Source organism: Colletotrichum orchidophilum (assembly GCF_001831195.1).
Source record: "Colletotrichum orchidophilum strain IMI 309357 chromosome Unknown Scaffold_221.1, whole genome shotgun sequence".
In the NCBI taxonomy this organism is placed as follows: Eukaryota; Fungi; Ascomycota; class Sordariomycetes; order Glomerellales; family Glomerellaceae; genus Colletotrichum; species Colletotrichum orchidophilum.
The window spans coordinates 18160-45889 of NW_019173177.1; the positions used below are offsets into that span (position 1 = coordinate 18160).

At 54.4% G+C, this 27730-nt stretch overlaps 10 protein-coding genes across 10 annotated transcripts; 7 read left to right on the forward strand and 3 right to left on the reverse strand.

Moving 5' to 3' along the window:
- Nucleotides 1–866: 866 nt before the first annotated feature.
- Nucleotides 867–4626, forward strand: CORC01_13886 (calcium-translocating P-type ATPase; the record flags this gene model as incomplete). The annotated part of the gene is made up of 4 exons (XM_022625501.1): nt 867–1761; nt 1823–3663; nt 3714–4099; nt 4149–4626. 4 exons carry the CDS (start codon nt 867–869, stop codon nt 4624–4626), a joined length of 3600 nt encoding a protein of 1199 aa, XP_022467987.1.
- A 172-nt stretch (nt 4627–4798) lies between these two features.
- Nucleotides 4799–5778, forward strand: CORC01_13887 (ubiquinol-cytochrome C reductase; the record flags this gene model as incomplete). Its single annotated transcript, XM_022625502.1, has 6 exons — nt 4799–4804; nt 4896–4902; nt 4999–5112; nt 5184–5406; nt 5537–5585; nt 5719–5778. The coding sequence occupies 6 exons, from the start codon at nt 4799–4801 to the stop codon at nt 5776–5778; spliced, it is 459 nt and encodes a 152-aa protein (XP_022467988.1).
- Nucleotides 5779–6367: 589 nt separating this feature from the next.
- Nucleotides 6368–7078, reverse strand: CORC01_13888 (endoribonuclease L-PSP; the record flags this gene model as incomplete). Its single annotated transcript, XM_022625503.1, has 4 exons — nt 6368–6484; nt 6557–6760; nt 6841–6854; nt 6919–7078. 4 exons carry the CDS (start codon nt 7076–7078, stop codon nt 6368–6370), a joined length of 495 nt encoding a protein of 164 aa, XP_022467989.1.
- Nucleotides 7079–8603: 1525 nt separating this feature from the next.
- CORC01_13889 (dolichyl-phosphate-mannose-protein mannosyltransferase) lies at nt 8604–11096 on the forward strand (the record flags this gene model as incomplete). The annotated part of the gene is made up of 3 exons (XM_022625504.1): nt 8604–8861; nt 8979–10614; nt 10669–11096. 3 exons carry the CDS (start codon nt 8604–8606, stop codon nt 11094–11096), a joined length of 2322 nt encoding a protein of 773 aa, XP_022467990.1.
- Nucleotides 11097–11896: 800 nt separating this feature from the next.
- CORC01_13890 (uncharacterized protein) lies at nt 11897–13291 on the forward strand (the record flags this gene model as incomplete). Its single annotated transcript, XM_022625505.1, has 2 exons — nt 11897–12490; nt 12620–13291. 2 exons carry the CDS (start codon nt 11897–11899, stop codon nt 13289–13291), a joined length of 1266 nt encoding a protein of 421 aa, XP_022467991.1.
- A 457-nt stretch (nt 13292–13748) lies between these two features.
- CORC01_13891 (uncharacterized protein) lies at nt 13749–16907 on the reverse strand (the record flags this gene model as incomplete). Its single annotated transcript, XM_022625506.1, has 1 exon — nt 13749–16907. The coding sequence occupies one exon, from the start codon at nt 16905–16907 to the stop codon at nt 13749–13751; it is 3159 nt and encodes a 1052-aa protein (XP_022467992.1).
- A 1318-nt stretch (nt 16908–18225) lies between these two features.
- Nucleotides 18226–19449, forward strand: CORC01_13892 (uncharacterized protein; the record flags this gene model as incomplete). Its single annotated transcript, XM_022625507.1, has 1 exon — nt 18226–19449. The coding sequence occupies one exon, from the start codon at nt 18226–18228 to the stop codon at nt 19447–19449; it is 1224 nt and encodes a 407-aa protein (XP_022467993.1).
- Nucleotides 19450–22245: 2796 nt separating this feature from the next.
- On the forward strand, nt 22246–22398 carry CORC01_13893 (uncharacterized protein; the record flags this gene model as incomplete). Its single annotated transcript, XM_022625508.1, has 1 exon — nt 22246–22398. A coding segment is annotated over one exon (153 nt), but the record flags the coding sequence as incomplete, so codon positions are not given.
- Nucleotides 22399–22469: 71 nt separating this feature from the next.
- On the reverse strand, nt 22470–22817 carry CORC01_13894 (uncharacterized protein; the record flags this gene model as incomplete). The annotated part of the gene is made up of 1 exon (XM_022625509.1): nt 22470–22817. The coding sequence occupies one exon, from the start codon at nt 22815–22817 to the stop codon at nt 22470–22472; it is 348 nt and encodes a 115-aa protein (XP_022467995.1).
- Nucleotides 22818–24342: 1525 nt separating this feature from the next.
- On the forward strand, nt 24343–26757 carry CORC01_13895 (uncharacterized protein; the record flags this gene model as incomplete). Its single annotated transcript, XM_022625510.1, has 3 exons — nt 24343–25089; nt 25150–25376; nt 25428–26757. The coding sequence occupies 3 exons, from the start codon at nt 24343–24345 to the stop codon at nt 26755–26757; spliced, it is 2304 nt and encodes a 767-aa protein (XP_022467996.1).
- Between the last annotated feature and the right edge of the window lie 973 nt (nt 26758–27730).

The window sequence follows — 27730 nt, forward strand, 5'->3', positions numbered from 1 at the left end:
CTCAGTCCGCCTTTGCCAAGACCTAGGCGACATATTGGTCTCGCTCTCATCAAATCAAAAACACACTCGAAGGAGCAGCCAGCGAATGCGCTCTCTACAATCGTCGGAGCCCTGCACGCTCGTTCTTGGCATTGACCCTTCCAAGGTCAGATTCGCCGGGCCTCATAATGGTTGACAACAATCTTCCATCGTCATTGTTCGTCCGACGATTGGTTGAACAACTTGCTTGAACCCCGGTGTGCCGCGGTTTATGCAAGTAAAAAGTGAGGTGTCGGCTTTGTAGACGCGGTTATAGCAGGTGAAATTAATCATAATGCTGTGGGCGAGTATGAACAGACACAGGTTGGGCGTGCCAAGGATGTCGCACTTGGGCGAGGCAGGCTGGTAGGACGTGCTTTCATTTCCTGGAGAGTAGACAATAATACCATCTGCTGTTCTTCTCTTCCCTTCTGGCTGTCTCTTCTTCATCTCTCTCCACTTCGCTGTGCGCTTTCTGTCGCGGCTGTTCCTTCTCTATATAAGCGTAGAGGAGGCCTCCCAAAAGCATCACCGCGCCTTCTGCTTTCTAGGCTCCTGGTAACCTTCGCAACAGCTCTTGCACCTCGTTCAATTCATCGGGCAAGAGCAACCTCATTCACTCCTTCCGTACCTTACAGTCACCGTCTTCAGCGATATCTGCTTGTCGCCTCTACCGCCTTTCCCTCCTGCTTCACTGACGGTCTAGACCAAACAACAATACTTTTCTTGGCCCAATTACATCTTCCCTCAACAGACTATTCTGAAATAAAATCCCACGACAACTCAGCATCTGCATACTGCATCAACCCAAAAGCCACACGCCACATCGACTGGTCACCATCGCCATCATGGCGATAACCAACAAGGATGCCGAGAAGGGCATCAAAGTCTCGGACCAGGATGAGAAGAACCAACAGCAACCGCTCGATATCGAGGCCAAGACAGCCAAGGATGAGAACCACCACGGATCCCGCATTTTCTCATTGGATATGGCAGATGCCCTGACTCCTGATCGCGGCACCGAGGACATGTTTAACACGAAAGAAAACAACAAATTTGCGTTCGCACCTGGTCATCTGAGCAAGCTCTTGAACCCGAAAAGTCACAATGCCTTCTACGCTCTTGGAGGTCTTGCTGGCCTGGAGAAGGGTCTTCAAACCAATCGCAAAACCGGTTTGGGTGTTGACGAAGACAAATTGGATCATGCCGTTTCGTTCGAGGAAGTAGCCCACAAGGGAGTCCCAAAGTACGGCGCATCTGGAAACACAGTTCCCCAGCCAGAAACCAAGGCGAAGAATGACATTCCCATTCCACCTCCTCCAAGTGAATACACTGGTGGTTTCTCCGACCGGAAACATGCATTTCGAGACAATAGATTGCCCGACAAGAAACAAAAGTCCTTTCTGCAGATGGTATGGATCGCCTACAACGACAAGGTGTTGATTTTGTTATCGATTGCCGCCATCGTCTCTCTCGCACTGGGCTTATACGAGACTTTTGGGCAAAGACATGAACCGGGTGAAGCTAGAGTTGAATGGGTTGAGGGTGTTGCCATTATGGTTGCCATTGTGATCGTCGTCATGGTTGGCTCGATCAATGATTGGCGAATGCAGCAAAAGTTCAACACTCTCAACAAGAAAAATGATGATCGTACTGTCAAAGTTATCCGGTCTGGCAAGTCGGTGGAAATATCCGTCTACGACATCGTCGTTGGCGATGTCGTTCACCTCTCAACTGGTGACAGTATGTATTATTTCCTCCCAAATCAGCGTCGATCCCGGGCTAATGCAAGCTTTTTTTCTAGTGGTACCTGTCGATGGTATCTTCATTGAAGGTCACGGAGTCAAGTGCGACGAATCGTCGGCCACAGGCGAGTCTGATCTTCTCAAAAAGGTCGGTGCCGACGAAGTATACGAGGCCCTCGACAAAATGGCAAAAGACAACGTCGATCGTCCCGATATTGAGAAGATGGACCCATTCATCATCTCCGGTAGCAAAATTCAAGAAGGCACTGGTACTTTCTTGGCAACTGCTGTAGGCGTTAACTCCTCATACGGCCGCATTACCATGTCTCTCAGGACCGAACAAGAAGATACACCATTGCAGAGAAAACTCAACATCCTTGCAGATTGGATTGCGAAGGCTGGTTTCGCCGCTGCTTTACTGTTGTTTGTGGTCCTTTTCATCAAGTTCTGCGTTGGACTTCCCACAAACAGTGGCACCCCGGAGCAGAAAGGCCAGCAGTTCCTGAAGCTCTTCATTGTTTCGGTCACCGTAGTCGTGGTGGCGGTACCTGAGGGATTACCTTTGGCTGTCACTCTGGCGCTGTCTTTCGCCACATCGCGTATGATGAAAGACAACAATTTGGTGCGAGTTCTCAAGGCTTGCGAGACCATGGGCAACGCGACGACGATTTGTTCAGACAAGACAGGAACCTTGACACAGAATAAAATGTCAGTCGTTGCCACGACACTTGGAAAAAGCATCAGCTTCGGCGGTACTGATGCCCCTCTCGAATCCTCTAAGGAAGAGAAGCCAAAGAGTAGTACATCCCCTTCCGACGAAACCCATATCAACTCAGTCCGAAACGTTTCAGCCGGAGACTTCGCCAAAGACCTTAGCTCCGAGACCAAGCAGCTTCTCATCCAAGGTAATGCCGTCAACTCCACTGCTTTTGAAGGAGACCAAGATGGAGAGCACACTTTCATTGGGTCCAAGACTGAAGTTGCGCTTCTCACTTTCAGCCGGGATCAACTTGGAGCAGGGCCTGTAGAGGAAGAGCGAGCAAATGCAAATGTTGTTCAAGTTGTTCCCTTTGACTCAGCAGTCAAGTACATGGCTACCGTGGTCAAGCTCTCCAATGGGAAGTATAGGGCTTACGTGAAGGGAGCCTCCGAAATTCTTCTCGGGAAATGCACCAAAGTGTTGGACAACCCGAGCAGTTCCGATCTGAACATCGTGGACCTGACAACGGAAGACAAGGACATGTTCGCGCAAACCATCGACTCTTACGCTGGCCAAACCCTTCGCACCATTGGCTCTTCCTTCCGAGATTTCGATTCTTGGCCGCCGAAGGAAGCCGTCTCGGAGGAGGATTCAAGAAGTGCAGACTTTGACAAGATTCACCAAGACATGACCCTCATTGCAATCTACGGCATCAAAGACCCTCTGAGATCTTCAGTCATTGACGCTATCAAGGACTGCAATCGCGCAGGCGTCGTTGTCCGCATGGTCACAGGTGACAATATCTTGACGGCAAGAGCAATCGCCAAGGAATGTGGCATCTATCATCCCGAAGACGGCGGCATCGCCATGGAAGGTCCAACTTTCCGAAGGAAGACTGAGGAAGAACTCAAAGACATCGTTCCCAAACTGCAAGTTCTTGCGCGTTCAAGTCCCGAAGACAAGAGGATTCTTGTTCGAACCCTCAAGGATCTCGGAGAGACGGTTGCTGTGACTGGAGACGGCACGAACGATGCGCCCGCGCTCAAATTGTCGGACATTGGATTCTCCATGGGCATCGCTGGCACTGAAGTCGCAAAAGAGGCATCCGGTATCATTTTAATGGACGATAATTTTGCTTCAATCGTCAAAGCTTTGATGTGGGGAAGAGCTGTAAATGACTCCGTAAAAAAGTTCTTGCAGGTAAGTGACACCAGTGTAGAGCGTTGACCGAATTCGCTAACATCCGCAAGTTCCAACTGACCGTGAACGTCACCGCTGTTGTCTTGACGTTCGTCTCTGCAGTCGCCAGCCCGACCCAGGAGTCAGTGCTCAATGCCGTCCAACTGCTCTGGGTCAACCTGATCATGGACACGTTCGCCGCGCTTGCACTTGCCACTGACCCGCCGACGCGGTCTGTCCTGGACCGCAAGCCTGATAGGAAGTCTGCCTCACTTATCACGTTGAGGATGGCGAAGATGATCATTGGGCAGGCCATTTTACAGCTTGTCATCACTTTTGTCCTGAACTTTGCTGGACGCAGTCTATTGGGCTACGGCACGTCTGAAGACGATACCAAGAGTCTCAATACCCTTGTCTTCAACACGTTTGTCTGGCTGCAGATCTTTAATGAGCTCAAGTAAGTCATCCGTAATGAAAGACTGAATAAGTTACTGACACTCGATCAGCAACCGCCGCCTAGACAATAGGTTCAACATCTTTGAGAATATCACCAAGAACTACTTCTTCATCGGAATCAACCTGATCATGATTGGTGGCCAGGTTCTCATCATTTTCAAGGGAGGCGAGGCATTTCAGATCCATGCTTTGAATGGCAAGGAATGGGGCCTCTCTATCGGTCTCGGCGCGATTTCCCTTCCTTGGGGGGCCTTCATCCGTCTCATCCCCGACGCGTGGGTGGCGTCATGCCTGCCATGGTTCATCCGTAAGAAGTGGGCGCCTGATACCATTTCAGAGAAACGCCTCGAAGAGCATCGCAAATTTACGGGCGGACTTGAACCTCCTCTGCGGACACACACTGGACTCAGAGGTCGCAGAGCGCAGGAGCACATGCCATTCCGACAGCGTATGCACAATGTCAAAGCCCATGCGAAGGCGAAGATGGGCGGTCATGACCACAGCGTCTCACCTATCAAGGAAGGTTGAAACAGATAGATTTCAGCAACAGTAGGCTCGTAGTCATGTAAGAGTAGTGATTAGGTAGTAAAAACTCCTTGGTTGAATCCGCGACATGTCGTTGTCAGACTGCGAAGGTGGTAAAGCGATCTCGTTAAAACGTAGCTGCTGAGATGGAAGTGCCGCAATCTGTGAAATCAGCATGCAAGTAAGTCAGTGCCGACGCTGCATAAAAGTCTGTGGCGTCAGCTAATTGGAAGTGTGGCTCGAGAATGACTATCGAGGCTGGAACGTCTTAGTCATTCGGTAAGCCATTGAAGGGAAGGTGGGTCATAGAGCCAATCAGAGCCCATGTAATTCGGCAAAGCTAAGTGCTCCCGGAACATCGCGAATTTCGTCAAGACTTCCAACACTATCCGACTCAACCCACCTCGAACGATCATCGCCTCGCCGACCGCAACGAAGCACCCTTTCCACCACACGAGACGTGCGAATTGACAGACGACATTCACAATGGTATGTCCACGGTACTGCGGGATCTTCTCGCGCGACCACAATTGGCTAATCGCTCACTTCATTCTGTACAGGCCGCCGCACGACCCTTCTACACGCAAGTCTTCCCTCCTTCCGCTCCGCCGACCGATATCGTTGGTGCTGGCCGAAAACCGCGCGATTTGAAACCGACGGAGGCCGTCTTGATTGCGGTGACGAACATTATATGCTAACGGGTTTGGGCGGGAACAGCGCTATCTTCAAGAACAACTTCTCCATGCTCGGCTTCGTCTTCGCGACGGGCTTTGCTTTCGAGATGTAAGAAGAAACCCCCCTTTTGAGACTTGACGTACCGATATTATTGCGAGGCCTAGAGGAGGAACAAGCCGATAAGTCCGAGGTCGAGAGGGCATTACAGTGGGCTAACATGTGTTTGTTTCCGTTCTAGGGGCTTCAACGGGGCGATGAACAAGTACTGGGACTACCTGAACCGCGGCGTAAGAACATCCCCGAGTCCTCTGACTTCTTTTTGGGCGCAAAGCTGCTCCGTGAATCCAGCAGGTTTACGAGTTGCTTCGAATCATAGCCCGAGGTTTTGGACTTTTGGCTGACACGAGACTGTATATATAGCGCCAATGGAAGGATATCCGCCACAAGTACGTCGAGGCTGCCGATGACGATGAGGAATAGACGAAATCTACGATTGCTGCCGTGACGAGGAGAGGATGACACAGAGGAGGAGGAGGGCCTTTCCTTTCGGAGCTTTAGCTTGGTGGAGGCTCTGCTGGGAGGTGTGGGATTTGTACCGATAGACGGAAGGGCGTGTAGAACATCAAGCTACCTTTCTGCATATTATTTACAATTGAGGCTCCCGTGGAGTTATCGCAAGAGATGACGTAGTGAGGACTTCACGAGGGGTGTGCGAGCTGCGAATCATTTGTGCCGGCGTTTGACGACGTTCGGTTGGAGTGGGTCTATTTGATAGAGCCGGGATCTGACATTGATGGTCAAACTCGCTGGCGTAGCTCACACGTTGAGATCACAGTCTACAAATCACGCTTGCAATGTGGGAAAGGGCCAAGTAGATACCATATATCGAGTACTCACAATGGTAACTCCTGCCCGTGCTCCTGTGCTCCATATTGGTACTTGGGGTGGTCACTCGAATCTGGCGACGTCTAGTTGGACGTTTAACTTATCTTTTTTGTTTTGATTGGATCTATAGAATTGCCATCTGCCACTTCACGAGGCCTGGCTCTTTTCAAGGTCACACCTACGTTCAGGGGAGGGCAATGGCCTCAATCTCGACGTCGACGTTCTTGGGCAAAGTCTTGACGGCGACGCAGCTGCGGGCGGGCTTGTGGGTGAACCACTTCTCGTACTCGCCGTTCATCTCCTATGGTGATTTGTTAGGCATGAGATGAGGGGGTGGGAAATAGTCAACGAGAGAGAGAGGAGAGGGACTCACAGCAAAGGCGCCCATGTCGGCAAGGAAAATATTGACCTTGACGACCTTCTCGATGGAGGAGCCGGCCTCGACGAGGACGGCCTTGAGGTTGGTGATGCACTGCTTGGTCTTGTCGGTGATGGTGCCCTCGAGGAGGTTGCCCTCGGGAGTGAGGGGGATCTGGCCGGAGCAGTAGATGGCGGTGGGAGTCTTGATGGCCTGGGACTATTGAAGGGAGATTCACATGATGGTTAGATTTGGCTCTCTTGGGGAATCCAATGGCAGTGTAGGGTGGGTGACCATACGTAGGGACCAACAGCTATTGGAATGAATTGTTAGCCAGTGTTGCTCAGAGTCACACATGGGGACGGACGGGGACTCACGGGCCGGGGCGTTCTTGGTGAAGACGATGGACTGCTCAGACATCTTGGCGGCGTTGACACTGAAGGGCTGGAGGTGGAACTTTGTAACGAGGAGGCGTGATGACTGGCGGACGGCGACGCGGGATGAGAATCTTGTGACGGATCTGAGGAGTGAGGACATTGAAGGAGGAAATGGAGGTGAGAGGTATCGTGGTATCGTGAATGGAGGGGTTATGGACAATTGGGCAATTGGAGAGAGGCAGTCATGCAGGTAGGGCGGACGCGGCGAATTGAGGGTCAAGATATAGAGTTCGAGCTTCACGATTGGACGGGCGGGTTCGGGCGGGGTGCCGCTGGTGGTGAGTGTGCTGCGGCACGCCCTCCGTTCTTCGGCGCTGGGCCCGGGCGGAGAGGGGGCTGCGGGGGGGTGGTCGTCGGGTCTCTTTGCGGGTGCCCCGTGGTCGGCGCGGCCAGTCGCGGTTTACCTTATATAGGAACGTATAAGGAGCTGTCGGATGCGTCCTGGCTCAGCCCTCGGCCGACATGACATTGACTGATGATTTGCAAGCTCTTTTGGATTCCGATATCTGCCGGGAATGATCTTGAATATTTGGATATATGTATCCGCGGTCTTGATATGTTCTCTCCCCCTAGGACGGGGCTACATAGGCCTTAGAAGACATGGCAGTGATCACTCATTCAGGAGGGATCTATAAATGCTAGAGGAAGCCTATCGTTGAATGACAGACTGCTCTCAGCACCTACCTAGTCGTGAGAGAATAATACCGTTAATTGTGGATTGATCCACGAAGTATCGCGGGATCCTTATCTTATCGCATCTCAGCGGAAGGTGGGAATGGAAGGTGGGCTGAAGCTGCCCCTGCTCTCCCGAGTATCCCCCAAGCCGCCCTTGGAACACAGTTCCGAAATTGTTAGCGCAGCTTGGTCCAATGGAATGAATTGCATGCCCAGCACCGGGCAAGGTACCTGGACGAGTGCCTGGATGATGGCGCTCACTTTGGCCAAGTGTCCAATCCTCTGTCCTCATGGTGGCCCCCGAGAGAGCAATCCCTGCCAAAAGTTATCCCGTCCCCTACGTTTCTCCGTAGGGCCATCCAGTCTCCGGGAAGGTTCAGTGTCAGTCTGCACGTCTTCAGGGGGTCTCCTATGAGTTTTTCCGCCAGAAGTTCCCCAGAGAAGCGATCAATCTTCCTAAGTTCCTAGTCTATTTTCTTCCGTTCCTCGATATCCGTCTCCATCGTGGTGAAATTCGATTCGGGCCCTCTTTTTTTGTTCCCCTCGCCCAGCATCTTTTTCCTCTTCTTCAAGTCATTCCTTAACGCGTCACCTTTATATTACGTTCCCTTCTTCTCTTCGAATTTGACCAACGTGACGTGAGGGCTGACGCGCTCCACTTTTCCTCATAGCGTGTAAGTTAGCTACAAGCCCCTGAGCCCGCTCCCTTACAGCTCCAAGGTAGCGGACTTGGTGCGATACGTACCACTCGTCCAATGGACCCAATACAATCCCATCGGGTCGATCAGTTAGAGCTATCTGTCCTTCTTCTGTGGTGACCTGTCCCGGGGGATCAAATATTTCCAGCTTGCAAACAACCTCTTCCCAAAACTTTTCAGCCTTGAGGCTTGGACTGACAAACCCTTTCCATCGCCGAGCAGCTCCTTCACCGAATCCCCCCACCCCCCATCATGGCGTCGACGACTGCCACCCCGCAGGGCAGCGTTCGCCAGCGCAACAATGCGAAGCGGCCTACGACCCCCGCCGCCGCCGGTGCTGACGCCGTCGTCGAGTCGTTGAAAAAGGCCGGTGCAAAGACCAAGCACTCCGTCTCCCAACCCGAGTACGGCGTCGGCCTTCTCATCACCACCATCCTCGCTTTCGTCACTCGTTTCTGGGGCATTAGCCATCCCAATGAGGTCGTCTTTGACGAAGTTCACTTTGGCAAGGTACGTAGGACACTTCTCTTCCGAAGAGGGAACGAAGAAAAGGGAAAAAGAAAAAGAAAAACAAACTGTAGAACCAGAATCACCAGAGCATATGGCTAACACTGCTCTTTACCACAGTTTGCCTCCTACTACCTCGAGAGAACCTACTTTTTCGATGTCCACCCTCCGTTCGGAAAGCTCCTCTTTGCCTTTATGGGATGGCTCGTTGGCTACGACGGACACTTCCACTTCGAGAACATTGGCGACTCCTACATCTCCAATAAGGTGCCCTATGTCGCCTTCCGAGCTCTGCCCGCCATTCTTGGCGCATTGACCGTCTCCGTCACGTACCTCATCATGTGGGAGTCTGGCTACAGCTTGCCTGCCTGCCTTTTAGCCGCTGGTCTCGTCTTGCTCGACAATGCCCACATTGGCCAGACGCGTTTGATCCTTCTCGATGCCACTCTCGTCTTCGCCATGGCCTGCAGCTTGCTCTGCTACATCAAGTTCTACAAGCTGCGCCACGAGCCCTTCTCGCGCAAGTGGTGGAAGTGGCTTATCCTCACTGGATTCGCCCTGTCCGCTGATATCTCGACAAAGTACGTTGGACTCTTCGCCTTTGTCACCATCGGCTCCGCTGTGATTATCGATCTCTGGGCCCTGTTGGACATCAAGAGACCCGGCGGTGCCCTGAGTCTTCCCGACTTTGGCAAGCACTTTGCTGCTCGCACCTTTGGCCTGATTATCATGCCGTTTCTCTTCTACCTCTTCTGGTTCCAGGTTCACTTCGCCATCCTGACCCGATCTGGTCCTGGCGACGACTTCATGACCCCCGAGTTCCAGGAGACGCTGAGCGACAACGTCATGTTGGCCAGCTCCCTAACTGTAGAGTACTATGACACCATCAGCATTCGTCACAAGGAGACCAAGACCTACCTGCACAGCCACGAGGACCACTACCCTCTGCGTTACGATGACGGCCGTGTTTCCAGTCAGGGCCAGCAGGTTACCGGCTACCCTTATAACGACACCAACAACTATTGGCAGATCGTTCCTTTGGTCGACGACCAAAAGACGGGCAAGGCCGTCAAGAACAACGATGTTGTCCGTCTCAGGCACTTGGGTACCGACACCATGTTGCTGTCCCATGACGTCGCTTCGCCTTACTATCCTACGAATCAGGAGTTCACCACGGTGCCGTTGGCTGATGCGTACGGTGACCGTCTCAATGACACTCTTTTTGAGATCCGCGTCGAGAATGGCAAGCCTGGTCAGGAGTTCAAGAGTATCTCGAGCCACTTCAAGTTCATCCACAACCCCAGCAAGGTTGCCATGTGGACTCACACCACTCCTTTGCCCGAGTGGGGCCACAAGCAGCAGGAAATCAACGGCAACAAGCAGTTGGCGCCGAGCTCCAATATCTGGTTTGTCGAGGATCTCCCCGGGATCCCACTGGACTCTAAGAGACGCGAGAAGCCGGAGAAGGCTGTTAAGACTCTGCCCTTCTTCCGCAAGTGGTTCGAGCTGCAGCGCTCCATGTTCTGGCACAACAACCAATTGACCAGCAGCCACCCGTACGCCAGCCACCCCTACCAGTGGCCCTTCCTGCTCCGCGGTGTCAGCTTCTGGACTCACAACGACACTCGCCAGCAGATTTACTTCCTCGGTAACCCTATCGGCTGGTGGCTCGCAAGCAGTCTGTTGGCTGTCTTTGCCGGTATCATCGGCGCGGACCAGGTGTCACTTAGACGAGGCATTGACGCCCTTGACCACCGTAAGTACCGTGCGTATCTTTTCTGTCTAGGACACCGTCGCTAATTATCAGCAGGTACCCGTTCGCGGTTGTACAACTCCACCGGCTTCTTCTTCCTTGCCTGGGCTACTCACTACTTCCCCTTCTATCTGATGGGCCGTCAACTTTTCCTTCACCATTACCTGCCGGCGCATCTGGCCTCCTGCTTGGTCGCCGGTGCTCTCCTTGAGTTCATCTTCACCGCCGAGCCCGCCCCGGAGGAGGGTTACGAGGCTATCAAGGGCAACAAGAAGGCCGATGGCCCTAAGAGGCACATTTCGGCCCGCGAGCGGTTCGCCGGTCAGAGTCTCGCTGGCGCTTGGACAGCGTGTGGTGTTATCTTGCTCATTGCCCTCGCCGGCTGGTACTTCTTCCTGCCCTTGACCTACGGATACCCCGGCCTCAGTGTCGACGAGGTTGTCCGTCGCAAGTGGCTCGGCTACGACCTGCACTTTGCCAAATAAATGGCAATTTCATTGCAATCAAGACCCCGCGTGGGATTGATACAGATATTAGAAGATATTGCCCCAGAAGTCAGACGGACTCTCACCTCCAGCGACCTAGAGTGGATAGGTCAAGGGCAGACAGTGACCAACGAGTCCAATAGAGGATGAAAATGGGGATAATTGGGGAGTGTATTAGTAGTTTTCTTGAGTCTAATGGTATACTCTAGGTTGACCTTTATTCATGTGTGAAGCTGCGATGTACCCACGGTATGGTGGTATTTCTGTGCATGAGGTAGAGAGAGAAAAGCATCACTTAAACTACTGCAATGCCATGCTTTGGTCGGTGCCGTATCTCGCTCGTGACGGTCGTCGTCTTATGCAGGGGTGAGCTGTGTTCCAGCGACCAATGACGTCCCTCCCCGTCTTCTCCAGGCCAATAACACCAATTGACCGCAGCTCGCACAGTGACAGCAGTGAACCCTAGCTGGCCCCTGTCGAAAGCTACTTGTCAACTGAGTTACCCGCGGGCTCCTGGTATTACGAGTCTGTCCCTCGCTCGTCTTGGCCAGTGCAGGAAGGAGGGGGTTTGAGTTATTGCGCCGGTGAATCTTCTTATACTCGTTCTCTTATCTTTACCCTCGAGCTGGTTCAATGGCATCCAAGTTAAATCTCTCATTTTCTCCCCTCGCTCACTGACCTGTCGTTCACATCTTTGTTTCTTGGCTCAGACGCCGGTCCCCATCCGCTCGAACCATTCCGACCCAACGATCACCGACGAGAGCTCGAGCGCACGCCGCCGACCTCACCCCCGAAAAACCATGGGCCTCCTCAACGGCCTGCGCCTGACCGCCCGGCGGCTCCTCCGCTCCCGCAGCCTGCGGAACCTCGTCTTCCTCATCACCGTCTACGTCCTCCTCGACGCCCTGCGTTTCCAGCGCCGCGTGACCTCTGCACCGCGGCACGACCCCACGAGGCCGCGGCACCCGGGGAGGGTGTACATCGCGGGCATGCACTATAATGACGAGGGCATAATCAAGACGCACTGGAATAAAGCGGTGCTGGACCTCGTGGAGGCGCTCGGTCGGGACAATGTCTATGTCTCTGTGTACGAGAGCGGGAGCTGGGACGATACCAAGACAGCGCTGCGGGAGCTGGACGCAGAGTTGGCCGGGAGGGGGGTGAGGAGGAACGTTGTGCTCGACGAGAGGACGCACGCGGAGGAGGTGGAGGATGTCCCAGCCGAGGGGGAGGCGAGGCAGGGGTGGATTATGACGCCGAGGGGCAAGAGGGAGATGAGGAGGATCCCGTTCCTCGCGAAATTGAGGAATTTAACATTGAAGGATTTGTGGAAGCTTGGGGAGGAGGGGGAGATGTTTGACACGGTACTTTTTCTGAATGATGTGGTGTTTACAGTAAGATTGCCCCCCTTCCCTCTTTTTTTCCTCTCTTGATTCCTTTGGGTCCCAAGATGAGCATTACCTTGAACGCGAATCACTTTTTGAGGGAATGAGGGAGGCTAAAACCGGGTCCGAAACCTCCAGACCGAAGACGTCCTCACACTTCTAGACACCAACGGCGGGCTCTTCGCTGCGGCCTGCTCGCTCGACTTCGAGCGCCCGCCGTCCTACTACGATACCTTTGCGCTGCGGGACTCGGCGGGGCAGGCGACCCTGATGCAGACGTGGCCGTACTTTCGCTCCGAGGCGAGTCGGGAGGCGATGTTGGCGTACTCGAACGCCGTGCCGGTGCGGAGCTGCTGGAACGGGATCGTGGCGATGCCCGCGGCGCCGTTCCTGGCCAACAGAGGGCGGAGGCTCGAGTTCCGCGGGGTGGCGGATTCGCTGGCCGAGGAGGCGCACCTCGAGGCGAGCGAGTGTTGTCTGATTCACGTTGACAACCCGCTGACGGAGGACTTGGGTGTGTTTGTGAACCCGAGGGTCAGGGTCGGGTACTCGCCGGCGGCGTACGACGCGGTCCATCCCGCCGACGGCGGGAGCTGGCTTTCCGTGTGGAGGATCATGGCCGGGGTCTGGGAGGCAAGGGTGAGGCGGGTGTTGACGGGTGATCGGCTCAAAGAGTGGGTTGTTAGGAAGAGGTTTACGGAGTGGGAGGCGGGAGGTGTTGGTGACAAGGAGAAGCGGAGCGAGAAGGGGGTCGACTGTTTGGTTAACGAGGGTCAAGTCCTTGTGTACAATGGATGGGCTCATGTTTGAAGGAGGATATCAGGAGGAGGAAAATTGAAAAGGAAAAAGATACCCCTTGGTTGTGTTGTTTGTTGTTTGTTGTGTTGTTTGTTGTTTGTTGTGTTGTTTGTTGTGTTGTTTCTATAGATGTATTGTATGGTTACAAAAGTCATTACGCCTTGTTTCTATCCACGGGCCCCATAGTTCTCATGGAATTTGTTCACCAAACTCCGAATTCGCTTACGGTTTCTTAAACACTCTCACTAATCAACACGCCTCCCAGATTTACACCGCAACCTTCCCTGGAGGTCCCCAAAGTGGCCTCGACTTCTTCGCCGCCACATCTCGCGTCGACATCAGCAGTTCGTCGCTACGTCGCGGGCCTCCCCCACGACGACCATGTCCGACTCGGCAGCCACCACCGGCGTCGCCCCGATTTCGTTGAAAAAACGCCGTAACTCGGGGTTCCCGCCGGTCTCCTTGTCGTCTAGGACGGTGGTGGGTTGGTATTCTCGTCTACGGTGCTGAGCTCTCGAAAATTGTGCGATCTCTTCAGCGTGGGCTTCTTTCTCGTTATGTTCAGCGGTCTGACATGAAGGTTCATGTCGAGGTGACCATTATCGTTGTCCGAAGACGGGTCTTGGATGTCGTCATCGTCGGAGAAGGTCATGAGGTCCTCGGATTGTGGAGAGGTCGCCATCGCCAGGGAGACATTGTTCTGGTCCCCCCAGTTGTGCTCTACGGTGTGGGACTCAGGGGATAAGGGGCTCACGAGGTACGTTCCGTCGTCGGCGGCAACGTGCCCGATTCCCACCTCTCCACCAAGAACGTCGACGCACGCTCCCTCTTCATACCCCTCATCTTCGTCATCGTCCATCTCTTCGTCAACCGGCCCATGGTCGCCGACATCCGTCTCGCCCTCATCATCAACGCCCACACAATACCTCAGCCCACTCCCTCTACCCACTCGCCTCCTCCTATGGCTCCGGGTACTACCCTTGACCACCGAACTCTCCTCCGGATCGGCCAGCAACTCCAGCAAAGCACCCTCCTCGTCGAGCAAGTTACACTCCTTCGCTACGCCCAGCGCCCCAGACGCCGCGGCCTGCACGAGACGCCCGCCGAGCCCCGCGCTCACGACCCGCGGGACGTCATTCATTTGTAAGACGTCCAGGAGCGAGATGCCGTGCGTGCTCAGCTCGTGAAGTTGGGCGGAAGTCAGGCAGCCCCTCTGCTCTGCGTCGGCGGTGCGGAGTTTTCGGAAGGCGGGGATAGCTGTGGAGGCCCGTTGGTGCGAGGGGTAGGCCGGGAACGCGGGAGAGGGAAGCGGGGAGTGGAAGTCCACGACGGCGAGCATGTCGTTTATTGTGTCTGCGGACCACTGCACGGAGCGGATTGCTTGGAGGAGACGGGTGTACTCTCGCCTGCGCGGGTGGGAGGGGAAGTTTTGCGCGTACTCTCCCAGCCCCGGGGTCAACGGAGGGGGGAGGATTGGCTCGACGAGGTCGTTGACGGGCTCAAGCGGGTTGATGTCGGGGGCGGGGACGCAGTGGAGGACGAGGTAGCGGAGGATATTTGCGTTGCGGGCGAGGTGGGATTGGAGTTTGTGGTAGGGGGTCGTCGAGGGGTCTAGAGAGAGGCCGCGGGCGATTGTGTGGAGGGGCGTGAGGGCGGATGGGGAAGAGGGGTGGTAAGGGGGGAAGAGGTCTCCCTCGAGGCTTGAGGGGGAGAGTGGGGGTTCGTGATGGGAGAATGATGATGGCTGTGTTTCTTTTGAGGAAGGGGGGGTAGTTGCGTAGATGTCAATGAGGTCGTCTATCTCTTCCTCGTTTTCTGAGAGGTCTTCATCGTATATGGACGAGGAGGGCCGCGGGGATGTTGGGCATGAGACCCAGTGCTCGTCTTCTGCGGTGGTCGACTGGAGAAAGCCGCTCGTGTTGTCGACAATAGCTCTCATGGGCGTGGTATACGTCCCGCCGAGTTCGCTTGCTTCCGTCGTCGTGTTCCTTTCCCCCATCACGGCCGTGTAAGACGCTTCGGAAAAGGTGAGGGCTCGGGGACTGTATTCCAACGAATCTTTCCGGACTGGGAAGTTCGACCCCCTGTCTGACACCACGTTGGACTGTCCGTCTGCTCTGATGATGCTCGTCACAGAGTTCTGAGCACCGTCGTCGGAATACTTTGATCGCTCGTCGTCATCGCAGTCATCGTACCAACCCAGCCCAGTGACAGGACGAATAATTTCGTGAGCCGCTGCCTCTGGGGGAACATCTTCCTCCTCATCAGCGTCAGTCTGCCAACCCTCGAATTCCCCAGAAAAGGCTTCGTACGAGGTCAACATGTCTCCAATCGATCTCTCGTTTTGCTCCTCTCCCATCTCGGTCGTCATGTGCTCGGAGAAATCAAAGAGCACCTCCGTCTCCTGCGAGGGGCTCGACGAGTCTTGTTGCATCTGATCAGGTCCATTCGTGTTGACCACGCTCGTCACTGGAATCGAAGGAGCTGAGATCCCGGCCTCTTCGACCATACTGACCAGATCCTGGAAGTAGAGCGACGGCAGACGAGGGCGACTACCCTGACCGTCGGAGGGTTCCGTATACTGCGAGTCCATCTCGCCCGAGGGGACCTCCGCTAGGGACGTCTCTCCGCTGGTATAATCGACCAAAGTCATCTCGTCCGTCGTCACTGAGACCATCACCGGCCCCTCGGCCGTCATCAAATACTCCTCGAACATGCCGTTCGTCGGATGAGAAAGCAGTCCATCTCTCCCACCCACCCCCGACGTCTCGATGGCCACCTCTGCCTTCCCCCTTGGCGCCTCCGACCTATGACTTGCCGCATTAGCACCGTCTTGTTCCCTTTTACCACTGGGCACAGCACCACTGATCTGTGCCGGCCCTTGTCGGTGTCGGCGTATTACCTCTTCCGCTTCATCGCGCTCCTCTTCAAGCTCCTCGTCCTCGTCCTCGTCCTCGTGAAGCCGCTGCTGGCAACACCCGCATCCGCATCTGCACCCGCCAGTCTCACCGTGCCGCCAATCCTCAAACTCCTGCAGGTCTTCGTACGAATCCCGTCTTCTCCTATCCCGAACCGTCGTTTCTTCCTCCGAGGACCACCGGCGGCGGTCAGCAGAGGAGGAGAAATTAAGGCCATCATCGTAGGCGGCCCCTCCTCGAATGCAGACTGTCGTCGTCGGTCCAAAGGTAACGTGCAATGCGTCATCGTCCGTTTCTTCCAAGGCGTTGGACGTATCGCTTCTCCTTCCCCATCGTTCAGCGCCTTTCGTACGCTGAATGAGCTTGATTAGCGCCGCGGGAGACTCACCTCTGAGCAACGACTCCGTCTCCTCTATGCCCTGTGCCAACGGCGCCACCGAGCGACGTGGCGGCGGCGGCGGCGGCGGCAGGTGCGGCCGGGGCTCCGTAGGGGAAGAGTCGCTATATACGGAGAAATCGGGCGCGTCGTAGTTGTCCTCTCCGTCGTCTTCGTGTTCGTGAGCGGTGGTGGGGGAGTAGCACTCCGTCGTCGTAGTCGTGGCACGGCTGCTGGCGGGTGCGTGACGATAGGGTTCGCGGGATGATCTCGAGGGCTGCGCTCTGGTTTTGTTGGACGTCCAGCGTCCTAGAGATGGCCACGTGAAGCCCATTGTTTCTCGAGTTGAATTTCTTGTTCCCCGTGGCGTTTGTACTTTTGCCCAGCAAAAGAAATTGGCAGACTGAGGGGAAGTCGAAGAGAATGCAAATGTAAAATCAACCGTAGAAGAGAGCTATCTGACTCCCTTTTGAATCAGACGGAGCTCAAAGAAGGGGGAACCTCTTTGTTGGGTCTATTTCCCTTCTTATTGCCTTCACTTGAGGCCAAATATCACATTTAGAAAGAGGACGTGTTTTCAAACCCCCTTACTCGTCGGGCAAGGGAGAGGGGAGAGAAAAGAGTCCGTAGTGTCAAAGAAACGCCAGTTTCTCGTGAGACCTTTTGCCTTTCCCTTGTTTTGAATGGGCGTGTAAAGGAAGAGTTGGTCGATTTTTGTGGCCCTTAGACAGCGTCGAAACGAACATGACAATAACGTCGTAAACGACCTTCGGTTTCGGTAGCGTGTCTTCTTAGTTGATCTTTGAAGAATTCAGTTGTTTCTTGAAACCTCATGTTCTTCATGGACAAGTGGTCAGACTGGGGTCTATGACTTCCATCTTCACGGTTGTGGAAAGGGAGAGAAACATGCTGGCAAACAAGAAAACGCCCGGACATCTTTCCAATTTCTTTCCAAATGAGAAAATAGGTTGCGAGAAAGAGAACGGCAAATGTTCCGGATGAGGAACCCTTGTTCTGTGACACTTGAGGTAGACGCATTTTATTTTTCAATTGCCTCTTGACATTGTTCAGCGGCTGCCTACGACCCACCTATCTTTTCGAATCTCGATCCCTACCGAGCTGGATATCCGAGAACGAACGGCCTATCTGGTTGACTTGAGATGGGCCCTTAGATGGGCAGTAATAGGAGTAAGGTTTGAGGTCGTCTTGAGTTGCTGCTATGGCCGCTGCTTATCCGAGAGAAATATGCCAAACGCCCTCTTAGGTCCGATTGAAGAATATCCTGAGAGAATAATGTAGTTGTTGAGTATCAAGAACGAAGGCACAATGAAGATCCAAGATAACGCCATTGCGACAACCACCTCCGTTTCTCGAAGGACATCAACCTTGCCGTGGAATCCTACAAAAGGCACACAAGGCGTTGTTCAGCCTCCTTGTTCAAGCCACTACTCATCGTACAAAAAACGCAACCCTCCTCGGAGTAGGCAACAAGTCTGTCTCCAAAGACGCCAGTCGTCTGTGCCAGCCAAGGATCGAAACAAGAGACGGTTACTGCCTCCAGAGGCTGCATCTCGACTAAATTAACCCGAAACTGATAACAAGTCCTTGAGGTAAGTTAACAAATAAAGTGAGCCACCAAAACGAGAAGAAAGATGTGCTGGGAGAAGCAGATAATCTACACAGACTGCCACCACAGCGTCTTCGAAGACCTGGACTGCACAAACTGGAAGATGCGCCAGCGCGACCACTCGTCCAGCTTCAACTCCTCTCAGCACTCGGTTCGGAAAGATCAACAGTACAAAAGCCACGACAACGACAGACCGCAAAAGCGCAAGAGCTCGTGGATGGTCCTCGTCTGCCCCTTCTTCGCCTTCATGTCTACGCCAGCACCGGAGAAAGAGGCGTCCGGGTCCGGCGCGTGCCGCGGCAGGAAGCGTTGCGCCAACCCCGTCAGCGGCAAGTGTCCCCGTTGTGTGCAGGACCAGGCCGTCGCCGCTGCGAAGAACCAGGGGATGGCCGTCCCGGTGACACCGACGCGAAGGCAGCGTCCGGACGGCGCTGCCGCCGCCACTGTTTCGTTAAGACGGCAAGGGTTCATGGCGGATGAAAACTTGTGCGTGGAGGGACGTTTGAGCGGGGTTACTAATGATGCTTACGGTGCTTCAGGAGACCGACAGGCTTCACAACGGTCAACTACACGTCGATATCAGAACTCGGGATCTTGGGGAGCGCCAAGGGGGGGTTATTACAACGGCAACGGCCCGAGGAGAGACATCGGGGATGATGGCGGCGGTGACGGTGGTGGTGGTGGAGCTGCTCTAGGCAGTTCAAGCCAGAAATCTCCAACGTCACCATGGCATAACAATAGATTTCACGAAGCCCGTAAGCAGGAAGCCCGCCAGCAGTGTCGTCGCCCAGAGCAGCAAGGTGCCCAGCAGGCTGATCGTCACCAACAACCGCAAGACCAGCGGATACCGGTAGGTCACGACAGACAGCAGCAGCAGCAGCAGCAGCAGCAGCAGGAATCAAGTGGTTCTACAGCACATCTTCCCACTCAGCCTCAGCCGCCACTCTACGTTCGCGGTCCCACGTTGCACCTCGTCCCCCGCCCACTCAAGATCACGAAGAAAACCAATAATACGTCCCGTGCGGTGACGGCCGAGGGGTCCGGAGGGCTAGCCCGCAGTACCGCGAGCGCAAGCCGCCCTCAGCAACCATACGTCGCGAACGAGAGAGGACAACGGAGCAGCCGGGGTCAGCAGGACGGCCGCACAGTAGTCAGCCCGGAGCCACACATCAAAGGAGTGGGATTCCCCCCTGAATTGCCACTGGAGGAACTGATAGACGAGGTCGAGATGCTGTGGCGAAGGGCGTGAGGCCCCCAATGAGGCGCAACGGTGAGCTTCAGCCGCGTGGCTGGAAGGGGCGCCATTATTCCTCAGGTCAGAAAGTAGAGAAATTAGAGTAGAGTCAATGCTCTTGCGATCTTTGCATCCTTGTCCTCGCTAGCCATCGCTCACACAAGGGAATCAAACCATGTTTGAGGACCGCTGAAAGAAGGTTCAACTGGAAGCCCATTGGGAATCTGACGTGCATGAATTGGGAACAAACAAACCCCCAAAGAGTCTAGTCGAAGGAAACAAGCTCAAGGCAGAGAGAATAAACAACACCAAAGTCATAGTCCTCTAAATTTTTACGTTTGATGCAGATTCGTGGCCTCTGTGTTGGCCCAATCAATGACGGAACCCTCTAGATCCGTTTGACAAGCTCTTGTCTCTTGTGCGTAAGGTGTAACAAACGTGGCCTCGGGAACGGTGTGCCTGCAACATCGGTTCATAGATGCGAAGGGGTCGGTACGTATCGTATTGGACCAACAAAGAAGCAGAAATGCTGATGCCTTGTTGCGACGCATTCAAGTGTCTTGGGAAGAAAAGAGGTGGCCGCAAAAGATCGGCGAAGCGGAGTTTGGTGATAGGCTGCTCTATTTCCGCAGAGCTGATTGGTGAGGAGGGCACCCGTAGGGCTGAGCGCGGGCAGACAGTTGGGGTCGGGATCGCTGATTCGTGACCGCCTACGTGTCGACATACGATGGGCTTCTTGAGCCAATGGGACGGTAGCAGAGGCTTTTGCGGACGAACAGATACCCGTTGGAACGAGGGGGGTTCCTAAGTCTTGCGATCTTTAGGCTCTGGAATACGGGGTGCGGGATTCGGCTTAATCAGGGACGACCGTGTGGTGACGAAGCGGCAAGATTCTCGAGCACCATGGGACGCCGCCTCTCTCCTGCGTTCTGGTGAGTGTGGACGGTGAGCCGGGAGCCGATTTTGAGTCAAAAAGCTTGCTTGCTTTGAGTTTCTTGCTTCTTGCTTCTTGCTTCTTGCGTCTGGCGGTACCCAGCTTGGATTGGCTTGGCTTAAAGTCACTGGGACAGCCACGCCAGCCCTACGTGTGGAGAGGGACCTGGCGGGTTGTACGAGTGCGAGTGATGATGGTGGTGAGCAATTGGTTGACAAAGGTTCGTTTGAGTGTGTTCCTGCGAGCAGACGCGCATCCGTCATGCGACTTTCCCTGCGCCAAAGTCCTGTGCAGCAAACAAGCATACACGACAGAGGACGAATCCCCACAGTTGGTGATGAACGCGACCGCGCAATCCAGCACCGTCAGAGCAAGGCGCCAAGCATCTACCGACGCAAGCTGGGTGACGACTGACGAGTCAAGACATGCAGGTCCATGTTGCTCATATTGGTGTCCCAAACTCTTTGAGTCCCCGAATCCCGATTAGGTGAAATGCGAACGGTCGCTCGTGCGAAGCCGCGAGTTACCAGCGGTTTACGGATAGACTTCTCAACTTTCAAACTGCAACCCTGTTACCGCGTGCTCTGTCCCGAACGTCATTCGGCCGACCCAGACCAGACTGGTGGGCTTTGCTTGGCTAATCAAACCGGGTGTGTGTAATCTTGGTGGGTGGGATACAGAGCCAGAGCGCCCGCTGGTCGTTCCGACCCCTGCCTGTCCCGTGGTCTAGTGACAGGCCGGACGAAAATGCCGACCTTGACCGGAACTTGTTGAAGCACCAGTTTTGTCGGTTTCGTCGGTTTCTTCTCTCGTGGTCCGTGGTCCGTGGATGAGCTGGCTGGATCGGCCCCCAACAGTCAGCAATGGCCATGGCAGTTGTTCCGCAGTGGACCGTCCTCAGCAAACTCCACATCTCACGGACCACGGGTTGATGGAGATTGTGATATCAGCTGCGTGCGAGAAATGGTATCCGTACGGATACCGAGGGCATGATTGGTCGATTTCCGCATTGAAGCGTGACATAATGAAAGGCTTGGTGTGTTGGTCTCAATTCCACACTGGAGCCCGTCTGCCGCTTTGGGCAAATGCAAGGGGAGTCCTGCTCTTGTCGTCGCTAATAAGACGTATAGTGGAATCTGGATGGCAGCTTGGCTGCGACCCTGAGCGCCTATGGAGGAGGCTGAGGGCTCTCCGAGTGACAGAAGAGCGGAATTGGCCCAGTTGGCGGAGAATGAAACGACCCAGTGGGAAGTCATGGATCGGGCTGGCGGGTGGAGATTGATGGACGGAGTTAGCTTTGGGACTTTGGTTCTGATGGGCTGATGTTGACGGGGGTAAGCGAGAGAGAGAGGCCAAATTAAGTCTAATCCCTGACCCAGTTTCCGAGTGTAAAAAAGGTACCGTGCATGAGACTACTATGTATGAGTCCCTCTGCAGTCTTGTTCCAGTCCTGGCCCTCTTGAGGGTAGGTATTGAGGACTCTTGGCTTGCCGCCCTACCGTTAGCGGCCTCAAAGCCACGACCGGTGCAACAGACATGCAAAGGAGAGCCACTTTGAGCGGTGCTGTGCATTGCCGTATCGTAAAGACAGATGACACTGGTGACTGGAGAGCTTGGCTATGCAAGAGCATTTCCGGTCATTCGTATGTTGATCTGGACGAATGCTTTCCGCGACCCTGTTGAGGCTGGACAACCAAATAGTCTCTCCTTGGGATTCCGAATGGGCGACGGCGAGAAATGAGGATGTCCAATAGCCCACTTCAGCTCATCTTCAGCAGTGGATGTTGAAACTTGATCGGACCTTGCGTTACACCCCCATCTGCGGTCACGCCTTGCTGCCGTCTCCATTTGTGAGGTGACTTTGGGCAGAGGGAGATAATCTGGCGCCCGTCCGGCTGGCACACCCTGCTTTCAAACACAATACCGGATCTGACCCTTGGGTTCCCGCTACTCGGGACCCGTCAAGGTTTGCGAGCTGGAGAAGGCAGCCGTCAATCCGATACATAGTTCTGTCGCAACGTACTCTATAGTTCGTGATGTGTTGCGTTTGCCGCCCCTCGAACGGAGCATTCAGGAACCAGAGAATTCGTCTGCCTCCGCTCTAGGTGCGCGTCGGTTTGTATATTGGATGGGTGCTATGCACCGAGTGAACAATCCCAGGACTGCCTAGCTGGACAGTAAGTGACAAACAGCAGTCAAGGTGACAAGTTGGAGCAACAACAGAGACGGAGTCGGAGTAGGGGCCATTGGCTGCTTGAGGTTCCATTGTTTTGCTGACAGCGTCATTGGTACCATGTAAGGTCGAGTTGCAGTGCAAAAGTGCAGTGCAAAAGTGTTCATATCTGACACACCCGAGGACACCTGGCCTCTGGTTTTCCGGGTTGCCGTTACTCTGGCGTCTGGGTGTCTCTAAACAGGGCAGGATAATGGTGTATGGTGATGGTAACATTGCCGAGGGCGAGGTGATGTGAGGTGGTGAGAGGTAGTCGGTGCTAATCGTGTACTTTGATGCTTGATTCGGGGGCTGTGCTTATGACGATGTCCACCGCCCTGCAGTTTGAGCAGCGAGCTACGGAGCTGCGGTGACTCTAACAGCGGGTCTCCCATGTCGAAGTGGCTAGGAATGAGGTGTAGCCATTGCTGTTTGGACCGCGTGGGGATTTTCTGTAGCCGGTGGGCGGGCTTAACGGAAAGTACTCGCCAGAATCAATCATTCTTCATTTCTTCCAGCAAGGAGACGAGACGACGAGACCGATGAGACCGAGGAGACCGGGGACCTGTGGAAGTCTGGGAGTGGAGTCTGGGAGATCATTGGGGAGTTGGGGACGGGCACGACGGGATAGGTAGTGGACGTCGCTCGCTGGTGGGGTTGCAAGTACGTACCCACGTACCTAACCTTTTGAGGGTCGGCAACAGTGACCGGGGGTTGGATCCTTCCTGGTCCGCAAAGCCCAGACTCCGCCTCCACTGGTCGGCGGCGGGGATCTCTTATTGGCTAGTCGATTAGGCAGCAGCCTCTCGCCCCGGGCGCTCTCAGAGTTCTGGTCCGCTCATTGTCGCTCCAGCGCAGCAGCGCTCTTGTGCTCGTTTGGCTGCTGGCTGCTGGCCACTGGGCTATTGCTTTTCTAATCAACCTCGACAACCTTCGACCACCGGCTCACTCATCCGTTTACCACAAACATCCTTCCACCATTTCCTCGCTCACGATCACGCTTCTTCTCCCTCCTTCACCCACCCCGAATCCTCGACCCAGTCCTCCTCGCTCTGCTTTCTTCCCCTTTGCTGTCCTTGAGTTCTAGGACACCCAAGCCGCTTCCTCGACACAACCCAGTCCCGCCTTGTCCCACTGAGGCCGCCGCACTTCAGGCCGCTTCTTCCTCCACCCTACTCGCTCTCCTGCTCTTCTTCCCGGATACATCCCTCAAAGAATATCGCACTCGGCGACTGCTACTCGTACTTCTGCTCTGCCCTTCTCCATCCTCGTGCACACGCCGACGCGTACGACAGCTGGGACGAAAAGGCGCATCACCGTACTTTGTCTCGCTTCTCTATTTGCAGACAGACCCCTCAAAATCAGGCAGACTGTTTTCGGCCTCGACTTAAATCGACTCTCCTGCTCGCCGTCTGCCTTGTTTGGCCTTCCGTTGCCATATCCTACAGCATCGACCTCATTACCTTTGATACCATTTTTCATCTCAACGTAAGGCTTGGTCTCTTCCTCTTCCCCTTCCCCCTCTTCATCCACTTGCCCACAAGATCTCCGTCTCAAACATTTCCCGCCACATCATCACATTGGCCAATCCTAAACCTTGGGCTTGCTCAGAGGCTAGGACTACAACATCGGACCTACCATCGAGGTCCTGGTCGTGACTCACACCCCGTGTCCTATTCAGCCCTACAATTTGATGAACCCATAAGAGATCTAACACGACGTAGTCGGCAGAGTTCTGGACACCCGTGTCATCACCGTCACCATGTCCGTCTCCGTCAACCCCCGACGCAGAACCCCGGTGACTCGCCCGGAGTCTCCTGCCGGCAGTGGCCTTACTCTTAAGACCAACAGCCTCCGCAAGGGCGCTACCTTCCACTCTCCCACCAGTCCTACCTCTTCTCTGGACGATGCCTTGACTTCTTCTCCTCCTCCAAGCCTTCGACGCTCCCAGACCAACCTGGACGACGTTGTCGACGCCCATTGCCGCCGCATGGCGTTGATTGTCGACGACATTGACAGGTCACTCGCCAACATCAACCTTGTCTCCCCCAAGACCAAGTCCTTCCGCGACGATAGCCTTCCCGTCCCAAGAGGCTTCCTCAACCTACCCGTTGTCGACCCCGCCATGGCAAAGGAAAAGTCAAAGGAGACGGAACGTCGCATCCTGCGTCCCAGAACCCGCCGTTCCTCGAGACATCATGTATCAGACAGCGGACTCGGAACCTCTGTCGCACCTACCACCGAGACAGAGCCTGCAACCACTGCATCAAAGAAGGCATCGGCCATCACTAGGTCGGCTGCCAACACTTCTTCTGCCACCATGGAGAAGCTTCCCGCTCTGAGCTCCAAGGCTGTCAACCGCATCCACGAGCACGTCCTCCGTCCCCTCAGGGCCAAGCCTGTTCTCAAGGACTTTGAGCCGATTGTTCTTGACATCCCCAGACGCATCAGAGAGAAGGAGATCATCTGCTTGAGAGATCTCGAAAAGACACTTATTTTCATGGCACCCGTAAGTCATTCACTAACTGAAACTGGAGTTTGGGCAATTACTTATCGATCGTTGATGAAGGAGAGGACCAAGACCGCCGCCTTGTACCTCGATTTCTGCCTGACGTCGATCCACTGCATTCAAGCCACCGTGGAATACCTAAGCGACCGAGAACAGACTCGACCAAACGACCGGCCTTACACTAACGGATATTTCATCGATCTCGTGGAACAGATTCGCCAGTACGCCGGACAACTTGCTGCCGCCAAGGAAACTGGATCAGACGCTGCCGATATGGACGTTGACCCGTATGACACCCGTTTCCAACTCCTGCCTAATGTAACTAACAAATTGCCCAGAACTGACGAGATTAAGCTCTTCGGAGGCATCGCTGACAACGGCCGCCCGGCCGAGCTCGTTCGCATCCGCAAGGACGGAAAGGCCATTTCAATGGCTACTGGTCTGGAAGTTGACCTGGAGGACCCCAAGAGTCCAATTCAGATGAAGCGCTCCTTGAGCCAGCAGTTGGAGGATGACGAGGAGATCATGCGTTCCATGGCTCGCCGTAAGAAGAATGCCAGCCCTGAGGAGCTTGCTCCCAAGAAGTGCCGTGAGCCCGGCTGCAACAAGGAGTTCAAGCGTCCCTGCGACCTGACGAAGCACGAGAAGACTCACTCGCGTCCTTGGAAATGTCCCGTCAAGTCATGCAAGTACCACGACTATGGTTGGCCGACGGAGAAGGAGATGGATCGTCACCACAACGACAAGCACTCGTCGGCCCCGCCCATGTATGAGTGTTTGTACAAGCCCTGCCCGTACAAGTCCAAGCGGGAATCAAACTGCAAACAGCACATGGAAAAGGCCCATGGCTGGACATACGTTCGCACCAAGACCAACGGCAAGAAGCCCTCGAGTGTTGCCGGCAGCGTCACGCAGTCTACTCCTCTGCTCAATCACATGCCTACACCCTCTACCAGCAGCGCTGCCACTCCACCTCCGCCTTTGGACCAGGCTCAGCAATTCAATTTCAACGACCCTCTTCTGGCCCCCATGCATCCCATTGGCACTGTGGACGACTTTGCCTCTCATATTGATGGCATGGAGTTCCCTACCTACATCTCGGACGAGGAGTTTGACCAAATGGTTGGTCAGGGTGGATTTGATGGACAGATGGATTTGGAGATGTCATTGTCACCCTCCGACCACAACACCCCCAACACGGATGTTTCCAACGGCCCGTACGCTTACCAGGATGGTCCCGATTTTACGGTGAACGAGGACATCTATGGTGCACACGCCCAGATTCCCACTCCAGACCGAGCCGTCTTTGCTCAGAAGGAGATGAATATGGCTTTCCCCATCTACCAACCTGTCCCTGTGTGCCAGCCCCAGATCGTTCCTGTCCAGACCACCCCGCACATCTCTCCTATCGGCCAGGGCAACGCAATGCTTTTCACACCAAACTCCTTGGCTGAGGTCGATGAAGGCTTCGAGGACAATTTCAATGGTGGGGGGAACGAGTTCTGTGGCAACGACTTCCAGCTGTTCCCCGCCAACAACATGACCAAGACCTACGAACCCCTCTTTGGCGAAATTCCAAGCGCCGGTTTGGGCTACTCGCAGGCATCACAGGATCCATTCCAGTCTATCGATTGGAACCTGGACTACCAGAACTTTCAAAGCCAGTAAATGGGTACCAGAGCTTGGTGTACTTGAGACGACAGTAGCTGCCTGTGCGCGGCTCAGCGTGTGTCGTGAAAATGTTGATCTGGCGCGGGGCCAGCTAATGATTTGATGACTGGATGGATTGTGCCTCACAAAGAGGTTCGAGGAAGTCGGTGTTCGACTTTTCCTCTGTTGCGTATTTTGTATTATTGATGTCGCACATCTACTCTGCTTGCTCTAGGACTTGTCTTGTTTCTCAATTTTGGTTCACATGAGATTGACGATAGAGAAGATGGTTTTATGTTGCGGGATGAGTGTTGGCAGAACAGCCTCGCCCATGAGTCTATGGTTTGGCACCCCAAGATTTGAGGAAAGAATACAGAGACATATCTCACTCAATTTTGATATGGCAGTTCTGAAGTCGCAAAAACTCAACTAAAAAAACTTCCTGTGTGCCCGTTGAGCAATGCTATGAAGCGACTCACTGAGGCGACTGCCAGAGGGTTGTCTCCCGTGTTCTCGAATGGACTGTTTGCTCTGGGCCCTCACAGGCGAAGGCATTAAAAAAAAACCAACGAAAAAGACAAGGAGCAAAGGCAGAAAAGCTCGGGGGGCGTTACTTGGGAAAGCAGCGCACCGAGAATGGTTCGGGTCCCCGCGGGGAGTAGTACATGAATGACGTGGTGGTGGTGGTAGATATGAGTCTTCGCGGCGAAGCCAAGTGTTGTCTTACTCCTCAACGTCAGAGGCCACACGGGGAAAATCCGATGGTGGGTGAGAGGTAGTATATTTGGCCTCACTTCCCGATCCGCTGTGAGACATGACTACCAGGGATGGAGGAAGGATCTACATCTGAACACGAGGAAGTTCTGGTTCTGGTTTGGAAGGATTTTGAGTCAACTTCCTTTGCACGGGTTAGTTGCGTTGACTTGATTGATGGCGGACATTTGGAGGAACATTTTGTAGCTAGACGGCCGACCGCCCAAACCCCCCCCCC